Consider the following 21,990-nt stretch of genomic DNA (forward strand, 5'->3'; position numbering starts at 1 on the left):
CAATGATGCACTAAATAATAACCGGTCACTTGAAAAATTAGGCCTGGACATTTGGTTCAAATCTGGGTTTTTCGGATCTTAAATATTTAGATCCAATAGAATGATTAAAATTTGTCGGTTTGGATTCGGTTTGGATTCTATCGGGTCCGGATGGGTTCGACTTTAAATAGGTGGATCCAATAGGACAACTAGAATTTATCGGTTCGGATCTATGTTGGATTTGGTTCAGACATGTCGATCTGACCAAAAACACAAAAAAGATATTTTTTTTTAAAAATATCCAAAAATATTTAAAATTCTACTTAAAATTTGACCAGAAAATATAAAAAATATCCAAAATTTTATTTGATTATCCAAAATATATTTTTAAAAATCTAAAATTTTACTCGAAACCCAAAACCATATCCGAAAATCCTAATCCGAAACTTAAAAATATCCATAATATCAAAATATACCGAAACATCTATATATATATATCTAATATATACTAGAAATTTTGGATATTTTGGATATCTCATCGGTCTCCCGCGGTTCGTATATGATTAAATTAAACTCAGTGTGGGTCATAAAATTTCGTCGGCCCACAATGCCTTCCACGATCTGAGGCTATTTGTTTTTAATGAAGTCCTAGATTTTGACGGAAATACACTTGCTGTCTGTTCTCACTGCGTATAATAACGTCATAGATCTAGCTCCCGAAGAAGAAGAAGAAGAAGAAGAAGATGAGTGAGGAAACGGCGTCGTCTCCGTCTCTGACGAAGAAGAAGAGTTTGGGATGGATGGAGTGGATGAGAGGATGGAGCAGCGTTTTCGGGGAGATTCTCTTCCAGAGGATCACGGCCTCTCATTTGCAGAACCCTCTCCCTCTTCCTCCCGTCAACGACCTCACTTGCATCGTCACTGGCTCCACCAGCGGCATTGGCCGTGAAACCGCTAGGTGACTAAGTTCATATGCTTCTTCGTTTGATTTCCGATTCACTACCAATTGCGAGTTTGAGGATTGCTGGCTGATACCACAACGAAGTTGCTTTCATTTTGGGACTCGTTGGATACCTTTAAAGTAGCTCTTTTGCATCTTTGTTCGCAGGCAGCTTGCAGAGGCTGGTGCTCATGTTGTGATGGCTGTGAGGAACACAAAGGCAGCTCAGGAGCTCATTCAGCAATGGCAGAACGAGTGGTCTGGTAGAGGTCTTCCCCTTAATATCGAGGTACAATCTTATTGTTTACTATGATATAGTTTGTGGCTAATAATGTGTATTGCTCGGACTGCAAAATAGTCAATCAAGGATGTGTATTAGCATATATGAATCTATTTTGTACAAAGGAAACTTCAAGCCATATGTGATCTAGTTAGGCTGTGAGTGACTAAGCCAATTTATTGTACATTAGTTATTAGAACGAGAGTACTTACTGGTTTTGTTACATCTAGATAGCTGATGATGATATTCTTTTTGCTTTTGTAAAGGCTATGGAACTTGATCTTCTCTCGCTGGACTCTGTCGCGAGATTTGCCGATGCTTGGAACGCTCGTTTAGGTCCTTTGCATGTTCTCATTAACAATGCCGGCATCTTTGCTATGGGAGGTTGGTTTTGTTGCCCTTTTAGCTATAAAGCATTGTTTTTCTTTCTCTCCGTTTGTTTTCTTCTTCAACTTTCAATGCTAAGAAGATTTCAAAGTAATACTTGTGCATCATTCACCACCATCATCAAATTCCAGCATGGTGTGAGAACTGACATGTATAGCATTGACTGTAAACTTAAAAACTCTTATGAATTAAAAGTGAGATGACTTTTTATAGTAAGTCTACTACAATTGCCCATTTATAGAACTCTGTCCGTTGTTTTTTTTTTTAAATGACTGCGGCTACAGTTTCTGCAGTAAATGTTGAGGTAAGAAACCAACTAAATTGCTATGCTCCCTTATTTGTGCAGAGGCGCAAAAATTCTCAGAGGATGGATACGAGCAGCATATGCAAGTTAATCATTTAGCTCCATCGCTTCTTTCAGTACTCCTTTTGCCGTCCCTAATCCGAGGTTCTCCTAGCCGAATCATTAATGTGAATTCCGTGGTAAGTTGTTCACTAACACTACAGGCTCCAAGTATGTGTTCCCTAGTTTCTATGCTCTTTGGTATGAGTAAATGTTGAAGAATATCTGATTTATATTTATATTTCATGATTTGAAAAGCTCTGGTCTTGTCAATTGATTGCAGAACATATAGACAAATAATGTAGGTTCTCTCTAAATCGCTGAACTACATATTCGTTTTTTTTAATCAATAGTAGAGTCTTGGTACTGAAAAGCGAAAGAAACCCAAGCTTGCTGAAAGGTTTTTGACCCAAAATATAATACAATGACCGGATACTACCACCTGTATTCATAATTGTTTATTTCAGTGAAACATTGTGTCATGGCTGTTTGTATGAAAAGTGGAACAATTTATATCTATCGTCTCTGGTGATTATTTTTTCATGCAAGATAATGGATTGTCGGATTCACTTTTTCAGATGCATAGTGTTGGGTTCGTTGACCCGGACGACATGAATGTTGTTTCTGGTAGCCGTAAGTATTCAAGCGTTGTAGGATACTCGAGCAGCAAGCTTGCCCAGGTTAGCATACAGTAATGGTATTTAATTTTTCCAACTGCTACGCAATTTTCCTTCTTTTTTAGAAACTGGTGACTAAGTCTCTGGTTCCCTTCATTTTCCAGATTATGTTTAGTAGCGTTCTTTTCAAAAAGCTGCCTCTGGAAACAGGAGTTAGCGTTATATGTCTATCCCCTGGTGTTGTCCTAACAAATGTTGTGAGTGTTAGCATAACTCCATTTAGTTACAAGTCCAGGATGTACACCCATTCTGTTTTTTTAAGAACTTCATTTGCATAAAAAATGCCTTTTCTGTATTTTATAGGCAAGGGATCTACCAAGGTTTCTTCAGTTTCTCTACGCCTTGATACCTTATTTCATATTTTCATCCCAAGAAGGTTGTAGAAGTACTCTCTTCTCGGCCACAGACCCTCAGATTCCAGAGTACTGGGAAACACTAAAGAACGATGATTGGCCTGTTTGTCCATTCATCTCTCAAGATTGCCGCCCGGCAAATCCTTCAGAAGAATCACACAACACAGAAACTGCACAGAGAGTGTGGGAAAAGACATTGGAGATGGTGGGTCTTCCTCTCGACGCAGTTGAGAAGCTCATAGAAGGGGAAAAAGTCCAATGCCGTTATGGAGCACAAGAAGAATAGTGTTTAAAAAACAAAATTCCACAGGTTGAATGTCCCCTTACTAATCAAATGGTAAGTATTGAGAAATAGCATCTCTCTCTCTCTTTTGTTTCTTTTGATCTACTGTACACTGGGGACTGAATCCCCCAGACCCAAGGCATGTGGTTTGGTTAAGAAAAGGACAAGGTTGGGTGTGAGAATTTGTTTGATTGTTGGTTAAAAGGCATGCTTGAGCTGCCATTCCATGGCTTACCTGTAAGTCTTCTTCAAGTATATCTGAGTTAAAAGATATTTAGTAGTGTGGTAGCCTAGTCTAGTCTGGTGGGTAGTTTCCTAGTTTGTGCACTGTGCAGTCACGTTTCTCTTGTATTTATACCAGTGAATGCATCTCTCTCAACTCTCATCGACAAAAGTGATACAATCTCCCTTCCGCTTTCCCAATGTTTCTTGCTTAAATGAGTATTCCATGAAAGTGATTCTCACTCACTCTTCATGAGATGCTCATTTGAGCAAGCAACGTTTGGAAGTGGAACTATTAAATATTGTGTATTGAGTTTTTTTATCTTTACTTGTAAACATAGGAAAGGGAAAAAGATAGTTGGATTTCATTTTCGTCCCCACTTCCACGTGAATCTAATGCGTTCAAGTCTGTGGACTAGCTTTTTCTTATGTTTATGGATACATTTAATCTAACGTGTCGTATGATTGAAGCCTTTAAATCATCCACACCATGCACGTCTTCTCTTATTTTCTACCACCACCACCACACCTTGACATGAATTCAATTCTTCTAGTTGGTTAGGTCAGGTAAGAAAAGAAAGATTTAGGGCGGGCACAACACGTACGCTTCTTCGTTCTTCCCCAGTTTAGACGTTTTTGTGATCTGTCGTCACTCGTCGCCAAGTGTTTTTTTTGTTGTGTCGTTTTTAACTTCAAATTTAAAAAAAAAAAAAAAAAAGTCTTAAGCGCAAACAAGGAAAAAGAAAAAGGAACTAGTCTTTTATATAGATTTCGTTAGTTTGTTTAATGAATCAGAGTTTGTTCCTTTTGGTCACTCCAGATCCCTAGGGTTTCCTTCTTCTTCTTCATCCTCGTGACTGTGTTTTGGATTAGTTAGGGTTTTTAATATTTCAGAAAAAAATGGGTGATTGGGCTCAGCTTGCTCAGTCTGTGATCATAGGTCTGATCTTCTCCTACCTATTAGCTAAGCTCATCTCGATCGTCGTCACGTTTAAAGAAGACAACCTCTCCCTCACTCGCCACCACGATCCCGAACCGGAATCGAAGAATCTTAAACCGGAGGTTGACTCGCGCCGCATCGAGTCTTCTACCGGCGAGGCTGACTCGCTCGTCGCGGAGCAAGGTAGCTCCAGAGGCGATAGCGTCGCTGGTGACACCGAGGATGAAGACGACGATGATTGGGAAGGCGTTGAGAGCACGGAACTCGACGAGGCGTTCAGCGCCGCTACTCTCTTTGTGACTACCGCCGCCTCGGATCGGCTGTCGCAGAAGGTGCCTAGCGAGGTTCTGCAGCAGCTTTACGGATTGTATAAGATCGCTACGGAAGGGCCTTGTACTGCTCCTCAGCCTTCTGCTCTCAAAATCACTGCTCGTGCCAAGTGGTATCTCTCTCTCTCTGTACATATCAAATTTAAGGAGGAATTGTATTATTGAGTGAACCTTCTTTGCCTGTATGCTGGAGATGATGTGGTGTTGATTGTTTAGTGGCTTGTACTTTGTTGAAAGACTGCAAGTTCATTGATTGGAAGTTTTCGTTGATCTTGGTCTGTTACAGGCAAGCATGGCAGAAACTGGGTGCTATGCCTCCTGAAGAAGCGATGGAGAAGTATATAGAGATTGTCACTCAGCTCTACCCAACTTGGTTAGACGGTGGCGTGGTACAGAGCCTTTTCCCCCTTCTTTATTTTCGTTTTATTGCCTCTGGACTACTCATGTGATTTTTATCTGCTCGCATACCAGAAAGCCGGAAGTGGAAGTAAGGATGAGGCAGTCTCCAACACAGGAGGAACCATGGGGCCAGTTTTTAGCTCATTGGTTTATGAAGAGGAATCCGAAATTGAGTTGTAAGGTTCTTATGTGTGTTTTTACTTGTTGAGGTCTATACTGCTGAGTGTCTAGATTAGATTGTAATTTTCACATCAGAGCTTCTTTGAAAAACTCAATGGATATGTAACAACTTTTATAAGTGAACTGGCTGCTATTGTCCTTGACGAGTTAATGGAACTTGGAACCTTTTTCTTTTTGTTTCCTGTCTACCTGATTCTGAATGGAACGTTAATCCCTCTAGGCATTCATCCATGCGTTCCTATTCTGTTTTGTATCTCAGGAAGATTGATGCCATCCACGAATTTGCTAGAGAAGGAGAAGTCGAGAATTTGCTTAAAAGCATTGAAAGCGGCATTCCTGTAAATGCAAAGGGTTAGTCTCTGCTTTCTTATCTTCCATTACGTTCTCTTGATGTTGGCTTTGCGTTCTAATTTTCCCGTAAACTGCAGACAGTGAAGGTCGCACACCATTGCACTGGGCTATAGACCGTGGCCACCTCGACATTGCTAAACTTCTGGTCGATAAGAACGCTGATGTGAATGCTAAGGTGAAGAAAGAGAACTTTCCCTTGATATGCAAACGTACCAACATCTTTATTCATATGTTTATTGTTTCATTCTGTTGAACAGGACAACGAAGGCCAAACTCCTTTGCATTACGCTGTTGTCTGCGACAGAGAAGCCATCGCCGAGTTCTTGGTGAAGCAGAAAGCTAACACAGCCTCTAAAGATGATGACGGAAACTCTCCACTGGATCTTTGTGAATCAGACTGGCCCTGGCTCAGAGAGACTGCAAAGCAGACAGACTAAAAACAAATACTAACCACAGAGAGAGGTGCCTCCTCTTCTCCACTTCCCCAATGTATATGACTTAGTAAGAAGCTTGCCTTTAAATTTCAACTCTTCATCTCTACCATATCGTTTCCAACAGTAACTCACTTGGATGTTTCTCAGTCTTGTCCTTATATTGCAACAGTCTTTTGTTCCCTCAGGTTTATGAAACACATATCGTAACCGGTTTTTATTGGTTTGCTATATAAAGAGAGGGTTTTTTTTGTTCTTGTCATTATTTGGATAACCGACTTTGGCGGTAATAACGGTTAACAATCAATGGCCAATGAGAATTATGGCTTAACCTCAATAAAGCAAATACGAAAACAAAATTAGCAAACTTCGTGGCCCTTTCATCCTCTCTCTCTCTCCATTCAACCCCGCCTTGAGCTACCGGAAGATGGCCAAGGTGGTGGTTTACACGTTACTGACGACCATCTTCATCATTGGTGTCCTCCTCTTCCTTACTCCTTGTAAACACAACGAGGCTCAATCCGTTGAGGCCCTCATAACCCGCCGCCTTGGACGCAGGCTCGTAATGCCGGTGTTTGACCCTATCGTGACCAGAATCGAGAGGTTGTCTCATGAGAAAGAAGCAAACACCACCGTTGAGGCTGTTGCGAAGGAGGGGAAAGATGATATGTTTGATGAGTATTTTTCGCAAGAGAGGAGGCTAAACACGACGATGAGGATCAAATTCTTGTTTCCTCTGCTCGACGGGGCACCGAGAGATGGGTTTGTTAGCTTGAAAGAGCTTCAGACGTGGATGATGCAGCAGACGGAAGACAACATGGGTTACAGAACCGCCAACGAGCTTGAGCTACAAGATAAAGACAAGGATGGTGTCATAACCTTTGAAGAGTATCTGCCTCAATTCTCTAGAGAAGACATTGGTAATTAACTAAGTAACTTGTATTTGATTAACTAAGCATGTTCTCCGAATCTTTCTTCTTAAATATGCAAACAATAAATGAAAACAGAGAAAAACGAGAAAAGTCACGGTGGAGCTGGTTGGTGGATGGAGCAATTCAAGAATGCTGATTTTGATCATAATGGCTATCTCGACATCGAAGAGTTCAACAAGTAATTAACGCTTTGGAAGATCTCATTTCTACTACTAGTTAAGTTTATCACATACAATATTCCAAAATAACATGAAAAAACATTGCAGCTTCTTGCACCCTGAAGACAGCAGAAACGGAGATGTTCAAAGATGGGTTCTACGAGAGCGAATGACGTAAGAACGTTTTGTGAATATACTTCTTGATTGCATGAACCATGAAGCTTAGAAAAAGTGACCTTGTACGTTTTTTTCTTTTTGATATATACACAATAGGGGCATGGACACGAACGGTGATGGGAAGCTAGAGTACAAAGAGTTTGTAAAGAACGCATACGAAATGTACAAAGAATTTGCAAAGTTCGAGACGGAGGAAGACGAGAATGTGCCAACGGCTCAGCTTCTATTCGCAGAGCTTGACAGAGACAAAGACAGGTTCCTCGTGGCCGATGAGCTTCGACCTATTTTGCATTATCTTCAACCTGGTGAGCTGAGTTACGCCAAATACTACTCTACTTTCCTTTGCCATGAGGTGAGTCTCCTTTGTCCACCAAAATTTCATAACCTTTGAAAATATATTTTAGACCTTTTGAAATATGAAATTTGTATTTTTTGTTCTTGGAAGGCGGATGAAGATAAAGATGGTAAACTATCACTTGAAGAGATGTTAAACCACGAAGATGTGTTTTACAAGGCAGTTCATCACGAGGACTTGGACGACGAAGACTACTTTGATCATGATGAACTCTAAACTTTTTTTTTGGTGTGCTTTCCTTCAAATTCAAGCAAAAGTTTTGTTTATAATTGACTTCCTTCTTCTCGTCTAGATTGGTTTTAAATCTTTTGATGATTACTTTTGCTGATTTATTTTGTATACCATTTAGTTGTCCTCTAGTTATAACATGTATAACTAGATGGATTCCCGCAGTTTCGCGGATTTGAATGTTTTGTAACAATATATTTATTATAATTTTTTAATTAAAATATGTTTTTATCATAGTGTGTTTTTTAAAATTATTTTTCTAGGAAATTTTTTTAAAAAAGATAAATATGACTATTTTAAATATTTTTTGATATTTTGTATTGATAATTGTACTAAAATTAGTTATGTATAATATTCATGATTCAGTTTTTAATAAAATTACTTAAGTTTTAAATGTATATAATACTGAAACTTCTGAAATATTTTATATAATTTAGAAATGCTTGATTGGTAAAAATGATTTTATGAAGCATTAAATATATTATATAAATCAAATATTTAATTACCATAAATTATTTTGTGCAATATATTTAAGTCGTTGGGATACTCATAAAACTATTTCTAAAACTAATTTTCGTACTCATAGAATAAATCTATTCTATTAAAACAGCAGTGTGACCCATTGATAAATGTTATGTCCAACTTTAAAAAAAACTGATTTTATATAACTATGTCTAATTATATTTAAACATTAACCACGTTCTATTTCTTTTTAAAGAAAACAGTTACGATACAAATCATTTACACCTTTTCTACCGTAACCAATTCGATTTTTTAACAAACCTTTTACACAAATGTAATTTCCATCACATGTTTATCAAGAATCAGGGTTTCTAATGAAAACCCAGTTAAGGTTCATCTACTGATTGATAAATCATCATCTTAACACTGTAAAAAGGGAGAAAATAGGGCACACTGTAATTTCCAAGTACACGTTTATGAAGAATTAGCGTTTCTAATGAAATCTAAAGACATAAACCCAGAACTTGGTTGGTGAGTCAAAATAATCAACCACATCAATCTATATCAAAACAGATTCACGAATATAGCTTACTCTGAAAATCCGAATGACTCAGACTTTATGTTGATCACTAAGGAGTAAGAAACCTTCCTTCAAATTTATGTGTTAATCAATATGAATAAGTAAACACGTGGTTTCATCAAAAAAAAAAAAAGTAAACACGTGGAAAACGAAAACGTCAAGATTTAACCATAAAATCAACAAAAGCACATAACAATTGATGGATTTTTATAAGAAAAACAATGGCGGGTGTAAAACTCTGTTCTGGGAAACCTAATTCGACTGAGAAAGAAGATAAGGAAAATTACGTTTATGCCATCAGTGAAAGAAAAACAAAAAAATTGAAAACACGATGGGAACATGTCGAACCGGGATCTGCGAACGGGTATGTGCGTTGTTTCCACTACTAAAGTCACAAAACTTTTTTTTAAGTTTATGTTACTAACTGCTTATTATTATTATTATTATTATTATTATTATTATTATTATTATTATTATTATTATTATTATTATTATTATTATTATTATTATTATTATTATTATTATTATTATTATTATTATTATTATTATTATTATAATATATATATATATATATATCAGATATGTAAAAAATAAATATCTAAAATTAACATGAACTTTGTTTTATTTGTATATTTGGATGGAAACAAGTAGGTGTATACTATTATATATATAACTGTTGACTTTATATATTTAATAAATATGATGGTCGATAAAATTTATCCTATTTAACCTATTTAGCAGAATATAAAATCATGCACAAGTGAAAAATTTATAATTATCAACAAAATTTAACATATTTAGCATAAACAAAAAACAAAAAAAATTAAAAGATTTTACATGCATCTCCTCATTTTGTAAACTGTATATTATTAAAGTTTCAAATGATGTAATCTATATATCTTATTAAAGATTCAAATGATATTCTAACTTCAAAAACATCTACTAAATATATATTTTACAAGCAAGTTTATTGGTTCAACCGCGGATCTAGATTGGGTATGAAAATATTGCTTATATCTAATTCATCTATAAACCACATATATACTGTATACACCCACTAAAAAGAATTAACATGTAAAATAGCTATGGCATAAGTGTATAATTACGCAACATCAGAAATTCAATATAATTTTATCAAATTCTTTTACTAATAATTTTTAAAAAAATATTTTACACAAATATGATTATAAAGAAAATCACATATGAAAATTAAATTTCTAAAAAAAATGTAAAACAAAAAATATACCCGCCCTTTTAAGGGCGGGTTAGAATCTAGTAAAAATTTAAAATCCATTAACAAATCAAATTATAATATTTTTTCTCAAACTCTATATATGATCGATACCTAAGAAAAAACCAATTAAGTAATTTATCATTTAATATAAAATGAAATTTAAAATACATTTTATAAATTAATTTATAAGCTTGTATAAATAAATTAAAACCTCTTATCATAATTTAAAACATATGACAAGCCAAGATAAATAATTTAATTTTATAATTCTAAAAATTATTGACAATCAATTTATAACAGTTTTTTAAGATTTCATAATGATCGACACATAACCAAAAATCTCTTAAATGATTTCTCAATTAATATACAGTAGGATATAACTTTGATTTTAAGCTCTTATAGATGACCTACAAACTCTTATAATAATTTAAAATATACAATAAGCCAAGATAAATAATTTGATAAATGTTTTTATAGATGATTTATAAAGCATATAATCTGAACTTTGGAAGATGTTAATAGTTATTATGATAATTTATATAAAGTATAATGCTTTTAAATAAGAATATGAAATCATTATATTGATATCTATAGACGGTTTGTCATTTAATATTTTATGTATTTTTAAATATAAAAATGATCAATTTATTTCTCTTTCTATAATTTCAACAATTAGTTACCATAAATCATTATTTTTAATATTATGTAAATTATTTGGCAAGTGATATTAATTGGTTATAGACTTACTTTTTATTTTTAGATATAATAAAAAAATAAAATTTAAAAATCATTGACCAATCAAATTATGCAATTTTGTAATAGTTCACCTATGATCGATACGTAAGAAAAAATCACTACATTGACTTCTCAATTAATATATAGTAGGATTTTAAGCTCTTATAGATGACTTACAAACTCTTATAATAATTTAAAATATACAATAAGCCAAGATAAATAATTTGATAAATGTTTTTATTGATGATTTATAAAACATATAATATGAACTTTAGAAGATGTTAATAGTTATTATGATCATTTATATAAAATATAATGCTTTTAAATAATAATATGAAATTATTATATTGATTTATATAAACGGTTTGTCATTTATTATTTTATGTATTTTTTAAATATAAAAATGATCAATTTATTTCTCTTTCTATAATTTCAACAATTAGTATCCATAACTCATTATTTTTGATATTATATAAATTATTTGGTAAGTGATATTGATTGGTTATAGACAAACCTTTTCATTTTAGATCTAATTAAAATAAATAAAAATTAAAAATCATTGACCAATCAAATTATAACAATTTTGTAATATTTCACTTATAATCGACACGTGAGCAAAAATTACTAAATTGACTTCTCAATTAATACATAGCAAGATAGGATTTTAATCTCTTATAGATGAATTACAAGCTCTTATAATAATTTAAAATATACAATAAGCCAAGATAAATAATTTGATAAATGTTTTTATAGATGATTTATAAAGCATATAATATGAACTTTAGAAAATGTTAGTAGTTATTATGATCATTTATATGAAAATTATTTAAGAAATATCGTATGAAAAAATAAAATTTATATTCTTGATCTAATTAATATTTTTGGACCTTAAACAATTTTTAAATTTTTTTTATTATATACATAATTTGTTTACTGATGAGCTGATCCTATTTAAAAAAATATTTTAAGTTAAAAAACCAGTTATCGCATAAGAACCTAACGTTTATGCCGAAGAATCTCAGGCATACTATTTGGTTATAATGAAACTATGTCAGTTCGGTTTTATATCATGATTTAGCAATTTAAAAAATATTTTTCGTTTTTTTTTTCATTTCGGTTATTGCTCGATATAAATATTGATTTTTGAGTTTATTTTCATTTCGTTATTTTGTTTTGACCTGAGATTTAGAAAATGTTTAAGATTTAAAATTATTAAAAAAATACATACTTAGATTACGATCTGCACTTTGTGCAGAATAAATATTGTATATTTATTACTTATTTTATGTTTTTCTACATATTATGAAATAATAAAATAATAATTATATATTAAATAACTAATAAATCAGTTACTATTATGTAATAAATTAGTGTATGCATATAAATCAAACGACAGCTCTGGTTTACTTGCAATCATTTTAGAGTAAATAAATAAAAACAATCAATCTTATCTATCATATATGATATATAATTACATTTAAATGATATTAACATAGATATATAGTATACTTTTAATATTCATATTTATTAAATAAGGTTTCTACTCATATGATTTTATGATTATTTGCATGTTTGTGTAACAAAAGTTTACGCTGACGATTTTTTTTAATGTAGAATGTTTAGTGGTTTTAGTAATTTATGATTAATTAAAAAAACAGTAGATTTCAAAATTAAAATATTTACTTTTCATTATATGTTCAACGTAGATATCAAAATATAAGTATGTATTTTCATATGATGTATAGTTTAATTAAAATGATATGAAATATATATATATATATATATATATAAACATAAACACTTATTAAATTAAAATTATTTATCCATATGATTTTATAATCACTATATCTTATTATAGAAAAAAATTTAAACCTTAATCACAAAAAGTATATGTGAGAGTTTTAACAGTTTTAGTAATTTATACTTGTGTTGAAAAATTCAAAATACAATATATACAAAAAATCTAAAATTTTATTATATGATTAATGTAATTTTGCAATTTATTTTAATATTAAATAATTAAACAAAAATGATAGAAAATATACTGATTGTTAGCAAATCTTTATTATTTAAAATAATTAATTGCCATATATATATATATATATCTATATATCTTAATCACATTAGGTAATTCCGTAGGTTTTATTTAAGGAAATAATATATAATAATTTTAATTTAATAAATGAATGGTCCATAATAGACATAATATATAATATAACATTTTCTATCAATTTAATTTTGGAATAACAAAATTCTCAATTTATACTCAAGTTGTCACGTAAGCAAAATTAGCATTCTAATTACGTGATAACTCAGCATGAAATTTTTTTAATTAGTACAAACTACATGTTATAACTTTTTAAATGTTTTTCTATTAATGTATAGAGAATATGCAAATTTACAGCCTAATTATGGTATAACATATATTAATCCTATCAAGTTATAGAGCTTTATTTTCAAAATAACGAATGGTAAAATAATTCTTTAACTCTGCCTGATTATCCCATAATATATATGTTAACTCTACCTAACTAGCCCATAAGTAAATATTCCTAAAGAAAATGTAAAGAAGGTTTTGAGTGACATGATAAAATTGTATATCAACTTACGCATGAAATATGTTAAAGGGGGAAAAAACTCAGAACCACCAACTGTTGCATGAGCCATGCGTTTCCACTCGATTATTTGTAATTTCCAAATATTATATTTGCACATTTAGTGTCAAAATTATATTTAATGATAATATATTTTCATTTACAAATATATAAACTATAGAAGAGTATCTAGTGGAGGTTGCTAAATGGATAAGAACAAAAATCAGAACAATATTTTTATTCCAAAAAAAAAACTCATCAAAGCAATATGGTTTTGACGTGCTTTAGTGGGATTTGTATAAAGGCTTGGCATCATAGTGAATTTGTCAACGCCCCATGCATTGTCTTGGCTCGTCACCAGTATGGGTCATAATTTGATTATACTGTTTTAGTAAACGTTAATCTCTTTGTTTCAAATAATAAGTTGTTTTGGCTAAATCATAAATACTAAGATAAACATTATTTTGTCTCTAAAATTTAATTAAAAAAGAAATGACCAATGATAAATCATATTTTATTTTAATTAAATATCGTTTAGTCACAATGCAAAAACATATTGGAATTTAAAAACAACTTATATTGTGAAACAAACAAAAAAATCTTTACCAGGGCTTACATATTGAAATAGATGAAGTATTACTATAATTATTTTCTCATGTCTGTAAATTATTATATACAGAGGAATATTACAAAGAAAATGGAGAGATTTCTTTCTAAATATTGGAAGAACTCATTCTTGGAAGATTATCTTGCCTACGCCTCCATGGAATCACTTGCTTAAACCCTTTGTAAACCCTTGCCTGCGTTTTTAATCATGCAATCAAAATAAGCCAACAGTAAGTTCATTCACGCAAATACAGAAGAGATTTTAGAAGTTTAGAACAGAGTACGTGATGATAAAAGTTAGCAAGATCTGAACTGAAGTTGGTATCAAAACTTACCAAGAAATCAGATTTTGAGTGAGAAAGGTTCACAAGGCTTCCTTTTCTTCTAATTCTGCTTATCTTCACCGTTGTGCCGCCACCATCGCAGCAGCGACCGTTCGTGGAATGTGAAGAGTTGGAGCTACACTCGGATTGTTTTTCGCTTCTCCATATCACTGACAAAGACCGGCGAGGTATAACGTAAGGGCCATCAAGAACTGTGGTTGGAGATGGCTCATCCGCCGTGGCTGGCGAAATCAGCCTCGGCGGAAGCTCAAGACACCTCACAATTCCCCCTCCTCCTCCGGCGTTCTGCTTTAACGCCGGAGGTTTGTTCTCATCGGAAACGCGAGGCTTTCCCGGAGCTTCCTCCCATAGAAATGGAACTGATCCGGCGATGTTCACAGGCGGTGTCGCTAGGCCAGGAGTATCAGATGCTCTATTTAAAGGAATCGAGAATAGAGGAAGCTTAGGAGTCGCACAGAACCGTTCTTGATCATCAGACTCAAATTCCATCGCTTTTTCAGAGTAGACGCCTTTTTTTTTTTTTTTTGCTAAAAAAGAATATAAACCTTCTTTGACGTTGTAAGAATAAATGAGTTGGGATTTAAATAGAAGAAAAATGGAAAATTTGATGACAAATAATGTGAGGTTTTGTGTATTTTATTTGACAGAAAAATGTATTATGTAGGGAAAAGATGTAACGTTAGAAGAGAAAATAAACAAAACGCTCCTTGTGCTTGTGGGCTGTGGCGCTTCTTGTTCACGAGAATCGGGGTCCTACCAACGATTTTCTTAACGTTGGATCCTTTCAAATTTCATGTCTAGCTTTTATTGCCTATAGGACTACGATAGTGGTAAGTGGTCACATTAAATGATAGATAGTTATGTATTCTGAACAAGTCTTGTCCGTTGGCCAAAAAAAAAATTGTCATGTTCTCTCAATTATACAAGTTTGTTTAGTCTCTAAACTACAGAGACGTAGGCCATTGTAGGTGTATCCTAAAATATGCGAGTCGTGGACAGTAGCAAATCATTGTTTAGTGAAATCAACACGTCTAGCAAAAGACTAGTTACAGTGAGGAATGTGATGCGTTGAAAGTCAACTTAAATGCTGCACTTTGTCATTGCATGAGCTACGACTGTGAATGGTGAAATGAGTTATGTGTGGAAAAGGAGCAATTAGGCGCATCATATTGACCTTGTGAGTCCTTGCAAGTTTTGATTTTCATGCGTCTTCTTGGCGGTTTCGCCCAAAACATATGGCGGTTTTAATTCCAATTTATATTTCAACATATGGCTATTATTCCATGCGTGGCCTAATTAGCAGGACTATGAGAGTTGAATATATGTATATGTGTTTAAATTTACCATCATATTAGTTATGTGTGTAACGTATACACTATATACATGCTAAACTTTCAATGAATGTAACGTATACACTATACATGCTAAACGTCTTGTTCAAAAATTTAAAATAAGTTGTTTCTACTGGTCTTACGTACCGCAATGAACGCTCTAGAAAGATTTGGTCATGTTGACACGCCATTTAAGTATGGATGATCGGCAGTTCGGTACCACAACATCTGTTGAAAAATATTTGAGTTTCACTATATATATCTCAGAAATATGTATCTATAATAATTACAATTTCTTTACTAATTAGCTAAGACGTGAAACTTAAAAGTTTAATCATTTATAGGAACTATAGTATCAATTACACTGCTAGCTTGTTTGAATTACACCGATCGTACTTCAGCTACCGAATCATTTTGAGGGGGAAATCAGCCAATTCATACATCAACAGAGGATCGCGGTCCCGATCAGTACATACATACGGACCATGTGCTAAAACATACGTAACACATGAAATATTTAAATTTCATACACGAACAAAGATATTTAGATTTATACATACATTAACCGTGTTTCCATTAGTTAAATGGTAATGAATGTTTATGTGGATCTAATGAATGCTTACATATCATTTATATTTTAATTAATTAATAAAAATAATAAAAATTTGTTTTAAAATTTGTAGATGGGGGGAGTCGAACACGGGTTTGGATACTATCTACCTGTTTGCTCAACCATTGTACTAAAAAGGATTATTCGTTTTATTATCTGTTGTATATGTAATATGTTATTTAGATGATTCGATCATCCTATGTATTTTGTTTATCATCCAAACAAAACACGAAAAACATAATCCTTAGTTCCAGACAATGTGCATATTCCTCGTTATAAGTTTATTATTATCTAGAATTAGTTCCAAAAATTATAGAAATTATAAATAATTGTGTTTAATTAACTTAATTATTGTTATTGTGTTTTATTAAAAAAACAAACATCAAGATAAAAATTTTAAAAATCAAAAGGCATTTCTGAAACTTAAAAATAAAATATGAAAAATCAAAAAACAATTTCGAAAAAAATATTATAAAAGTTTGAATTTGAAAACATATAATTCAAAACTATTTAAAAATACTTTTTTATTTTTAATATATACTTAAAAAATTATTTATATTTATATATCAATATTTATTTAAATAATTATTTATAAATATCTAAAATAATTATTTAAAATATTTTAAATAATAATAATAATAAATTGATTTTTAAATAATTTTGAATTGTGTGTTTTCAATTTCAAACTTTTTATAATAATATTTTCGATTTTTTTATTTTTTATATTATATTTTTAATTTTCGAAAATTCCTTTTCATTTTAAAAATTTGTATCTTGAATTTAAAAAAAAAAATTAAAACACAATAACAATAATTAAAAACAATTACTTAGAACTTATATATTTTGCGGAACTAATTCTAGATAGTTAAAAGTTCATACCAAGGAATATGAACATATTTAGATGATGTTGAGGAATATGAGCAAATTCATAACAAGGAATAGGAATATGTTTTTCTTGTTTTGTTTGGATGATGACAAAATACATATGAATATGGAAATATCTAAATAAAAAAATATTAAATATACAATAGATATTAGAACAAATTATTTGGTTGGCATAGTGGTTGAGTAATATGGGTATACTAGGTTAAGATCCGCGCCTTGCGCATGATGAACATTATATATAAAAATTATTTTATGTATTAAATATTTTTACATATTATGTATTAAAATGTATTATGTATTGAATAATTAAAAGTCAGTAACTATTTAAGTATATAATTAAACTGGTGCAAACATATAAATCAATTTTATTAATCCAAAAAATATTTTTTTTTATATTTGATAGGATATGTAATTAAATTTGAATGATACTAACATACATAGTATATTTTAGTATATTTTTAATATTAATGTCTATTAAATGATGATTTCTACTCATATAGTTTTTTTGATCATTTGTATCTTTTATAAAGAAATATTTAAATCACTGATAACAACATTTTCATTGTGGGATTAATAGCCCTTAATAGTTTTAGAAATTTATCATTTAAAAAAAATAGTTGTCAATGTTCGTTCAACATTTTTATCAAAAATATTGTTGAAAGTAAATTTTGAAACTAAAATATTGTATTTTATATGGTTTATAGTTTAGTTTAAAACGATATATATATATATATTCATCTTAATAATTAATTAAATTAGACTTTTTATTATATAGTTTTGTAATCATTTTTTTTTGTCATAACAAATATTTCAAACAATGGATCATAAAATTTGAATGTGAGATTTTTAACAGTTTTATTAATTTACAATTGTTTGTAAAAATTCAAAATATGAACCTATCCATAAAAATCTAAAATTTTATTATATGCTTATTGTGGTTGTTTAATTGATTTAATAGTTTAAAATTAAACAAATATGATAGAAGATACACTAATTTTTATCAAATATTTATTATTCAAAATCATTAATTGCCATACATACTTTAGCCACATTAGGTAATACCGCTATTTAAGGAAATAATAAAGTACATTAATGGTTTAATGCTAAAATTATTGTTAGTTTAATAAAAAGCTTATTATATAATTCGATAGACCAATATATTTCTCTAATGGTTCTAAGAATCATCCTAGTGATGACATGTGGCTACAAAAATAAATTATAATGCTTCTCAAACAATATATATGGGATAATATCTGAACCCGGGTTCATTGCCCCCATCTATAATTTTTTTTTTTTTTTTTTTTTTTTTTTTTTTTTTTTTTAAATTATTAATTTTTATTAATTAGTTAAAATATAAATGATACGTCATGAAAAATCTCAAGGCAAGAGGGATAAATGGAGATACATATTGTGCTCGATGCGGAGAACCTGAAGAATCAATTAACCATGTATTTTTTGAATGTCCACCGGCACGCCAAGTGTGGGCATTATCCAAGATTCCGTCAGCTCCGAATTTTTTTCCTATTTCTTCATTGTTTGCTAATATGGATCATCTATTTTGGAGAGTCCGGCCAAAGATGGATGATCATCAGTTTGCATGGATTTTATGGTATATTTGGAAAGCTCGAAATAACAAAGTTTTCAGTAATTTGGATATTGATCCGAGGGATACTCTTCAATTAGCTGAAATAGAATCATCACTTTGGGCAGAAGCACAGGTGGGAAATGACCCAACGAGAGGGCTCTCGGTACAGACCAATGTTCCCCTAGTGACACAAGGTCGATGGTGTTTCCTAGATGGTTCATGGAAGGATGAGGATACATTCTCAGGACAAGGCTGGTATAGTACTTTACCAGGGTTTGATGGGCTGCTAGGGGCAAGGAATGTAAGGGCATGTCTTTCACCCCTTCATTCGGAGATAGAGGCGTTGATTTGGGCAATGGAATGTATGAAGAATTTAAGACAGTTTCAGGTAACGTTTGCAACGGATTGTTCTCAATTGGTGAAGATGGTTTCGGAACCAGAAGAATGGCCAGCATTCGAAAGCTATTTGGAAGACATACAGTTTCTCAAAGGAAGTTTCCTCAACTCAGATATCGTTCATGTACCTCGGACAGCGAATCTTCGGGCGGATAGTCTAGCACGCAGTGCTAGGAAACAATCGTCCTTTGTCGTTCACATGGATGCGGAGTTACCGATTTGGTTTACAGAGTCAACATGAGTCTGTAAATTCTTTGCTGTCAAAAAAAAAAAAAAAAAAAATATAAATGATACATAAGTACCCGTTAAATTCATATAAGCATTTTTTACCATTTGATTAAAGGAGACACGATCAATGCATGTACATGTGTTGATATACGTTTTATTATAGGGTCCGTATATATGTATCAATAGGGATTATGGTCCTCTGTTAATGTGTGAATCGGTCAATTTTCCTCAAAATAGGTAAAATATGTTGATCGTGGCAGCTAATCCTTCTTGTTGCAAGCATACGATCATCTGGTCTAATAGGCCTAAGCCGTTCTTAACTTAAGGCCCAATTCTCATTTCATATATTTGACCCAACAACTAACCTGAGGAGATTAAATAGTATATGTGAAGAATTATGGGTTTTTTTCATTCAAATATTGATAATGAGTGGTGATATTCATATCTTGTGTATAAAGTTCGGAACTACGCAAGACGCTAGTCGGGTGGTGATCCTGGGCCTAGCAAATTATCAAAAATCGAAGATTAAGTAGAGTTTATGCGGAACCTAGTTTTTATATATTTTAATTATAAATATACATATATATATATATATATATATATATTAATACATGTAAAAACTAAATGTAGAAACAAGATAGACCAGTGGTTTGGGATGCTTTTGCTGTTGTAACATGTACAGAGTTTGATGCTTAGGTGATGCATCACTTCTTTTTTTATTAATTAACTGTGAGTTAGAAAGAAAAAAATTAAAAACTCACTTGCATTTGTCCCACATGGTTAGTTATGTCTATGAAAAATCTTTTGCCTGTTATATGGGCTGCACTTATGTTTTAAAATTTCAATATTTTGGTTTAAAATTGGTTTTGATCTGCTTTTTAAGCGATAATCGGTTTTTAAATAATTAATTGCATCCCCGATTAATTGAACCGATTTGACTAAAATCGGAACGGTGAAGGCATCTGCATTTTAGAATATGGGTATAAAGTAACATAGCCTATGTATATTAGATGTAGTTCAAAAAAAAAAAAGCTACAGTATATTAGTATTGAAGCATCATACTTTTTGTTATGGTTTATTCATCTTAAACCAAATTTTAATTTCGTTTGGATCGGTTGTACCATGGTATCGACTGACATGGTTATATATCTGAGAAATTATGTGCTTCGTCCTACTCAATAAAAATTGATATTGAATGGAAACACTCATATCTATAAGCGTCGAGTCATTTCTACTTCATATTTGGACATTCCTAATACAATAGAACATCTTTATATATTAATATTCGATAAACTAATAATTGCTATAAATTTTGTCAGTTCTAATTTGGACCGGTTCAAAATTTAATACAAATCGATAAATAATGAAATACTTTTTTTTTAGAAAACTCTATGTAAATATATAGTCCCACTAAAATTATTATAAATTGATAATTTAAATGCATATATATTTTATATAAGTAAAAATCTATTATTATATTGTTTGTTTTATATTCACAATGAAATTATCTTTATATTTTCTTAAGACTTAATATATTTTTGATGAGATTTAGTAATATTATATTTAAAATAACATTTAAATTCTATGCAATATGTGTTATATAGACCAAATAATATAATAAAATTAATATAAATGTCAAATTTTAAAAATAATAATTAATGTCTATACAGTAAAATCAAATATAATTTTATCTTAGAATGAAAATATTTTTTTTATAAAAGAAATAGAATAAATATATCTTAAAATAAAAATCTAAATAAGAAAATTTTTGTAATTTAATAACTTTATAAATTAATAAAATTTTAAAGTCATAACATTATTAATTTGTAGAGGTTCTCCTACAGTTATCTATTAAAACCGTACCTTATGTTAAATAGTTTTTTCTTGTATTCTTATTTTTTGCAAAACACTGTATTCTCAATTTAGTTTCTCATTTTTTTCCGTTTTCTACCTGGAGAGTTTGCAGAATCACAAGGCACAAAGGAGCTTCCAGAAGCAAAGAATTGGCAAAGCTAGAAAACGACAACGGCCGTTCTGTCGTGTCCGGAGATGCGGGGTCAAAACACGCTTTGGGAAATAAACAAAGAACGATAGTATAAGATAAGAGACCCGATGGAGTATTTGATCAAGTCTTGTACTAATCTTAAAGCATTTGCATATGCAGTTACCATGACCTACGGTCATTTGATTAAACAAAGACCTCGTCGTTCGTTTAGAAGAGGGCGAGTGAATATTTAACATGTCCTAATTTAGTTTCGTTTCGTAAATACTTTTACAAAACTACTGCTCAGGAAGTTGGCCTCTCAAGCGCTTATCTTTCACCTTTGGAAGCAGAGGAACAACCTGGTTCATAACAATATCTCTCAGCCTTACTTTGTTGTCTTCAGGGCCTTAGACAGGAAAATGAAGAATATCATTTCTTCTAGGAGGTCGAACAAGCACTTCAGATCACTTAT

General features: G+C 31.5%; 4 protein-coding genes across 4 annotated transcripts; 3 read left to right on the top strand and 1 right to left on the bottom strand.

The window, feature by feature from the left end:
* The first annotated feature begins 599 nt into the window (after positions 1–599).
* LOC106440828 (dehydrogenase/reductase SDR family member FEY) lies at positions 600–3,476 on the top strand. The gene is made up of 7 exons (XM_013882589.3): positions 600–937; positions 1,088–1,208; positions 1,466–1,583; positions 1,933–2,069; positions 2,508–2,609; positions 2,711–2,803; positions 2,910–3,476. The coding sequence occupies exons 1-7, from the start codon at positions 723–725 to the stop codon at positions 3,243–3,245; spliced, it is 1,122 nt and encodes a 373-aa protein (XP_013738043.1). The 5' UTR covers positions 600–722; the 3' UTR covers positions 3,246–3,476.
* A 474-nt stretch (positions 3,477–3,950) lies between these two features.
* LOC106440829 (acyl-CoA-binding domain-containing protein 2-like) lies at positions 3,951–6,349 on the top strand. The gene is made up of 6 exons (XM_013882590.3): positions 3,951–4,846; positions 5,020–5,122; positions 5,205–5,308; positions 5,572–5,663; positions 5,741–5,838; positions 5,921–6,349. Exons 1-6 carry the CDS (start codon positions 4,365–4,367, stop codon positions 6,098–6,100), a joined length of 1,059 nt encoding a protein of 352 aa, XP_013738044.2. The 5' UTR covers positions 3,951–4,364; the 3' UTR covers positions 6,101–6,349.
* Positions 6,350–6,515: 166 nt separating this feature from the next.
* LOC106403783 (calumenin-A) lies at positions 6,516–8,178 on the top strand. The gene is made up of 5 exons (XM_013844597.3): positions 6,516–7,014; positions 7,102–7,204; positions 7,293–7,358; positions 7,458–7,713; positions 7,807–8,178. The coding sequence occupies exons 1-5, from the start codon at positions 6,522–6,524 to the stop codon at positions 7,930–7,932; spliced, it is 1,044 nt and encodes a 347-aa protein (XP_013700051.1). The 5' UTR covers positions 6,516–6,521; the 3' UTR covers positions 7,933–8,178.
* Positions 8,179–14,105: 5,927 nt separating this feature from the next.
* LOC106444613 (uncharacterized protein At4g00950) lies at positions 14,106–15,604 on the bottom strand. Its single transcript, XM_013886070.3, has 2 exons — positions 14,491–15,604; positions 14,106–14,349 (listed from the first exon to the last, which is right to left on the bottom strand). Exons 1-2 carry the CDS (start codon positions 14,986–14,988, stop codon positions 14,263–14,265), a joined length of 585 nt encoding a protein of 194 aa, XP_013741524.2. The 5' UTR covers positions 14,989–15,604; the 3' UTR covers positions 14,106–14,262.
* Positions 15,605–21,990: the final 6,386 nt, after the last annotated feature.

The sequence above is a fragment of the Brassica napus genome, chromosome A1, assembly GCF_020379485.1.
Source record: "Brassica napus cultivar Da-Ae chromosome A1, Da-Ae, whole genome shotgun sequence".
NCBI lineage: Eukaryota > Viridiplantae > Streptophyta > Magnoliopsida > Brassicales > Brassicaceae > Brassica > Brassica napus.